The 6106-nt window shown below is 35.8% G+C and overlaps 1 protein-coding gene across 1 annotated transcript in view; it reads left to right on the top strand.

Annotated features, from left to right (window-relative positions):
* The first annotated feature begins 568 nt into the window (after positions 1-568).
* FAM126A (family with sequence similarity 126, member A) overlaps positions 569-6106 on the top strand; it is a 16603-nt gene continuing 11065 nt past the window's right edge. Inside the window, exons 1-4 of the mRNA XM_010138356.1 lie at positions 569-595; positions 2565-2645; positions 3078-3193; positions 3521-3616. Of these exons, the coding sequence (XP_010136658.1) occupies positions 569-595; positions 2565-2645; positions 3078-3193; positions 3521-3616 (320 nt within the window). The remainder of the gene's footprint in view (positions 596-2564; positions 2646-3077; positions 3194-3520; positions 3617-6106) is intronic.

The raw sequence follows: 6106 nt of genomic DNA, 5'->3' as shown, positions 1-6106 counted from the left end.
TAAGAGGGGTTGTATCCCACGTGGTGAATGTTTTGGTTAAAGCTAACAAAACAAGGCCAGTAGAGATAGTATTTCCCACACGATAATACTGCAGCTGGGTTTCGGCCGCTAAGTTTCCCAGAGAAAGTAGCATATTTTCGTAGTTCCAATTTCTGCTAGAAAAATACACCAACAACGCACTAATGACTGAAGGAGTCACAGGATTAAGTCCTCTTAACTTTTTTTTGTTACTTATTTCTGGGTATGGTGATGAAACTTACATTCTGCTTGAGAGCTTTGAGGCACTGCTTTTGCAGTGGCTGTCCATATTTTCTACAGTATTTTGACTCTCTTGACTAGAAAACACAAAAACCCCCACTTTCAACAAATTGCTTAGCTTTGAGAAATTCAGGGTCTCCGTTCATTTTGTAATAACCTTGACATTTTTTCTTATCTTTTTATGAAAAGATACTCTTTGTTACTAAATCACTGCTTTAAAGAACAGGATTATGAAGGAACCTTTAAGACCACCGTATTTTATTTATGTATTTAGTCTTTTTATGGCTATTATAAAAAGCTTAGTGCTATTATGACCATTGGGATTCTCTTCAGTGAGGTTTGTATGTTCTGGGTGTTCTAGGAAGGGTTTTTGGAAAGTGAAGCAGCAATGAACTTCAAGTTCATCCTCTTCCCAGTCTAAAAATCTGGAGAAAGTGGATCCCATCTTCCTAAAAATAGTCTCAAGTGTCTTTACCAAGTGAGGGAAAACATATTTTTTTCACCCAGGAGTTTACTTAAAAACACCTTAGCCCTTATATTCAACTCCTCTTTGGACAGAGTACAGGCTTCATGTGTTTTCTGTGTGCTTAGTTTTATCTGAGAAGAAAACTGTTCCTGGAAAGCGTTTGGTATATCTTATGCCTTAAGTCAATTCACTTCTTTATTTCTATGATGAGTCATCCAAAATGGCTGACAGATGAGGCTATAATCACTTGTCTTTCTACTAGAAGAGATTACATTTACAGTTAAGCTTGAAACCAGTCCAGTAATGTCTTGTCTTAGCTATGAACAGTTTCTTCCTCAATTAATAACATAGCCATTTTCAAAAGCAAGACGAAAGATGCAGCATAATACAAATAGCAGTCCTTCTGTAAATATGTACAGTTGTCTATGGGAACTTGAGGCAATTAACATGCTCAACAGAGTCCTGCAGTTTCTTACTGAAGGAAATTGAAAAATTAAGTATTGCTTAGAATAATTTTAAATTCACTCTGTTATCAGGGATAACTTTGGCTGAACCCTGAAATCATGAAACCAGTATGTTCTACCTTCAGCTGGAGACATATAGTGGTAGTGCATGTGGTTGATATTTTTGGCTTTCCCAGCTGCAGGTATCAGGTTTTTCTAATACACTTCAGATCTTGAAACGCAGTCCTGAAACTTTATTACAAATCTGATCAGAGTGAAAAGTAAAAATATTGATATTTTTAGTTTCTGAAAGTTCGGATGTAGCCAGTTTCTCTTCTCCTCCCATATGTTAGGAAATTATTTTCTGCATTGATGCAGAAACAATTTTGAAAGTTGAAGCATCAGTGGTTTATGTGGAGAGTGAAGGAGCTGTATCACTCTTGAGGCAGAAAAGGTCTTTATGTGTTTTTGATACTTCTCAGTCTTCCTTTACCACTTCGTATTCTATTTTAAGACATGAATTTTAATAATTACTACTTAGTAACTTACTAACTTAGTCCTGCAGCCTTCCAAGGTATGGGTGTTAGGAGATGATGAAGCTCTTCTCTGATTTCTTAACTGTTGGATATATGAAACCTGCTGCTGAAATTTAGACAAGAAGAGATTTCTTGTGTGTATGGTGTTGGTTATTGTTCAGTTCTGCTTTGGAACTTCTGACATTTATTTGAAGTACTTTAGTGCCCTTCTGTGATACATAGGCACATCTTTTTTTTGCCTTACCCATTAGTCTTCCACTAACTTACCGAAGCGAGAAGTCTACCAATAAACTGCTGGGCTGCTATCCTGCAGGAAAGTAGTTTCTCTAAAGCTTTGCACCCATGCTTCTTTTAACTCTCTCTGTAAGTATGGAATTATCAGACTTGGGCTTTTGCAAATGCTATGATGTTTGCTACTAGCAAACTGTATGAGGCTGCAATCATTCCGGAGTTATAATATTTCCAAAACAAATTACTTGTAGAGTCGTTACTTGATGGGTAAATAGTTTTCAAAACAGAATTATTGAGCGTTAATCTTCACAATTAGTGAATACTGCATAATTTAAAAAAGGTAACACTATTTAAACATAATGAGATTTCCTGTTAGTATGTTTGAAGTGGACTATGTATGCACATGTATGTGCCCTTTGCTATGTCATTTGAATAGTTTATAGAAACAAATGCACTTGATAGAAAGCAAATACAGAGATAATGCCTAGCTTGTAGACTGTTATAGTATCTCTGTCTGTTCCTATAGTAATTTGTTGGCTTTCTTTATCTGTTCAACCCCACCCAGCACTCAATATTTTTGGATGGTTTCTGTAGTATAGTGTAACCATTGGTGTCTTCTGACTTTTTCAGGAGATAGTTGACAAAGAGGGACATAGCAAGGTGCTGAGCTTCACAATTCCATCTTTGTCCAAACCTTCAGTCTATCATGAAGTAAGTGACATCTACAACAAAGTTGTAACTGACTTAGAATGGCGGTGTGCTTTGGGGGCCTGTTTTTTAAGAGTAAAAGTGAAAAGTAGTTTTAACATGTTGCATAATGATGCTAGGAATATGTTTTTCAGTCTTCTGAGTGCTACTCACTGGTCTCTGAAGCCTCTTCAAGACTGAATGGTCGTAAATCCACAATATCCATGTGCCAACCATGTGGGTTTTGTGGTGTGGGGGTTTTTTTTCCTATTCTGAAGCCATATACCTTCTTGATGTAAAATAACTTCTCAAATCTAAGATATCTAAGCAGTCAAGTAATCTTAAGACTATTGATAATTTATATACAAATGTGGTGATGCTAGTCCTTGTCTATTTTCACCTGCATTGCAGCAGGACTTCAGGTGCGTATGTTTTGAATGACTCTTGTTCCTTTAGCCTTCCAGCATTGGCTCCATGGCCCTCACTGAAGGAGCTTTATCGCAGCATGGTTTGTCCAGGGTTGTATACAGCGGACCTCATCCTCAGAGGGAGATGTTAACAGCACAGAACAGGTAAATTGTATAATAGGATTTTATTTCTTGAGAACACTAATGAATCTTCTTGTAATTTTGAATATAGTTATAGACTGAAGGTGGCTAGGTGCATGCTATGTTTTGTGATAGTTTTTTAGTTTTCAAATGTTCATAAATGTAGATGCAGAAAGACTAGCAGTGCACGTTGCTACACAAAGAGGAAAAGCTTTCAGAACCAAACTACTCAATTGTCAAATTTATTGAAATGAAATGAAATCTGTTCAAATAACTCTTGCAAATTTCTGGGTAAACATGTTTTCTTGTCAAAAATAAAATCGTTAATGTAATGTTTCTTGTAAATCGCAGGTTTGAAGTGCTGACTTTCCTTCTGCTGTGCTACAATGCTGCCTTAAGCTATATGCCTGCAGTTTCTCTTCAGTCGTTGTGTCAGATTTGTTCAAGGTAATTTCCATAGGTTGATTACGCTTACTATGGCATTTTCAACTTGAAATGGAATCAGGTTGAACTTTTTTTTTTTTTAAAAAAGCCCTTCAGGTTCCCAAAAGATGCTTGTAAACTTGACTTTTTTCATAAACATTTACAGCTACGTTATTTGCTTTTAAAGTATCTCTTGTATAACTTTGGGTTGAGATCTCAAAGTGGAAAAGCAATGACCTGGTTTATGTGTAGTGTTGTTAAGTGGAGAAGTCAAATCAAGGGAATTGTTTGTTTTTAAATGAACCTGGGTGAAGGTCTGTTAACTAAAAAATACCTTCTAAAATCTTGGTAAATTTTGCATTACACGCTTACTAAATATATTTGCATGCTGTGCAAGTTGAAACTTTCTTGAAATTATAGTACATCTTGAAAACAGTAATACGTCCATTCTTACAGATACTTAAGATATTTCTAAAATCTGCTGTTACTTCAAAAAATAAGGAGAAACCCCAAACCCACCTCAGCTTTAATTACAGAATCTATTTTTGATTCATCTCTCTTTTTCAAAGAGGAAGAACTGGTAGTGAACGTGTCTATCTCTAGATTTTTTTGCAAGTGGACATTGGTTTAAGGGAAAATGTGGCATTGCCTTGTTAACCCCCCCCAAAACCAAGAGAGACATAGAAGTCAACTATAGCAACTTTTTGTCAGTCATCGTTCCCAGGTTTCCCTTGGAAACAAAACAATGGTAATGGATGCCTGTAAGATTCTCTCCTCCTCAGAAGAGGCGAGAGAGCATTGGGGTGCTTGGCAACATTTACAAGAGTCTTTACAAAGTCTTTGTTATAGATGCTGGTCTGAAATTTAAAGTAGAAAATATTTAGAAGCTAAGGACTGTAGACAGGAGACTGATGTTGCTTGTTCTGCTTGATTAGGTTTTGATTCTATTTGTGATAAATAATCTTTAGAAAGTTGCCAAAAAAAAAAAACCACCAAACCCCAAGAAATCATCAGTAGATGCAAAATGTTGAGTGTTCAGATACTGAATTATTTTCTACTGTACAATTCAAGTTTTATATTAGTTCTTCATTCCCTACTGGTTTTGGAATGTTTCTCTGCTGAAAATCTCACCCTGGCAGCATTGGAGGGATTTAAGGAAATATGCATCAGAAGACCAGAGTATCTTTCAGAGAATCTTGTTTGGATGCGCTGAGAGAGTTCTCAGAAGAATCTCTAGAATAACTCCTTTAATAGGTTTGAGCAGTATTGAATTTAGGTTTCTTTTTTGGAAGATCTGTATGAAAGCAGTCTACAATGGATGTGCTTTCTATGTGCTCAATTTTTATGTTCTAAAGAGGCCAAAGTTTATAGGACTTCTTATTTACAAACATGAGCTATAAACATGACAATGGCAGCACAAAATATTTGTGCTGATCTTGTGTTGTAAATCCCACATTTTTTGCATTTGGGCATCTTCGGTTACCAAGTCTCTTTTCATAAGTATATTAGCTTACTCTGTAAAGCGAAGTAGTTTTGTTGATGTCTTTCTAGCCCTTTTAGAGGGCTCAGATTAGAGTAGAGCTTTTTAAAACTAGTGAATACTGGCATTAAAGGAGTGCCTGTATTAAGGTCAGTGTTAACTGATCATGTTATTACTGTGAGTTCACTATTTTCCCACAAAAATACTTACTGTATCCCTGTACAGTAGCATATTGTAAATGCATAAATATACATTGGCATAAAAATGACCTGATTAGATGTTTTTTATGTAAACTAGCATTTTTGTTTAAACTGGACACTTATTTGCTGCTGCCTCCACCCCTCTGGCTTTACACAACTTTACACAATACTTCTTATTTTCGTGGATTGTAAGTGTCATCTTTCAGCCAAACCATTAGTAGAAATTATGCACTTTCTGGGACTAAAGCATTGCCCAAGTTGCATAATAATAGCTTCTTCTGGGGATAAAGAGGAGGAAAATGGAAGGGGATTTTTATGGGGGATTTACTCAACCTATTTAATTTCAGTAACTGGCTAATGTGGTTTAGGACTAGGTAAAAGTCGGGAAAAAAGCTTTTGTTCTTTAACTTTTACCATGTATGGACAAAATGAAATATGAGAGGATAAACTCATTTGGTTCCAACATCTTAAGCTTATTTAACAGGAGTCAGTTTGATTCACTTTAACTGGAAGTAAGTTTTTTGCTTTAGCTAGCTGTAAGTACTTTGCAGGTGAACTCTTTCAGATAAAAATGTATCTGCATTCTGTTTCTAAAAAATTGGAGTTTTAAGCAATTTGAACAGTGAGACACAAATCACAATGCAATCTGAAGTAATGTATTGCTAACAAGAATAAAATGGGAGTCTAAAATCAGAATGAGTAACCCAGGAGTACTTAATCTGTGTTTCTGGCCAGCAACAATATCAAATTCAGGGGAAAACTTGCAGTTAGTTACAAATTAACATGTCTGGCTAGTCGTGAAAAGCAAAATCATTTTCTTTTTTTTTTTTTTTT

The sequence above is a fragment of the Buceros rhinoceros genome, unplaced genomic scaffold, assembly GCF_000710305.1.
Source record: "Buceros rhinoceros silvestris isolate BGI_N320 unplaced genomic scaffold, ASM71030v1 scaffold5906, whole genome shotgun sequence".
Classification (NCBI taxonomy): Eukaryota; Metazoa; Chordata; class Aves; order Bucerotiformes; family Bucerotidae; genus Buceros; species Buceros rhinoceros.
The sequence above is the reverse complement of the archived record's forward strand: the minus strand, read 5'-3'. Positions and strand labels throughout refer to the sequence as shown.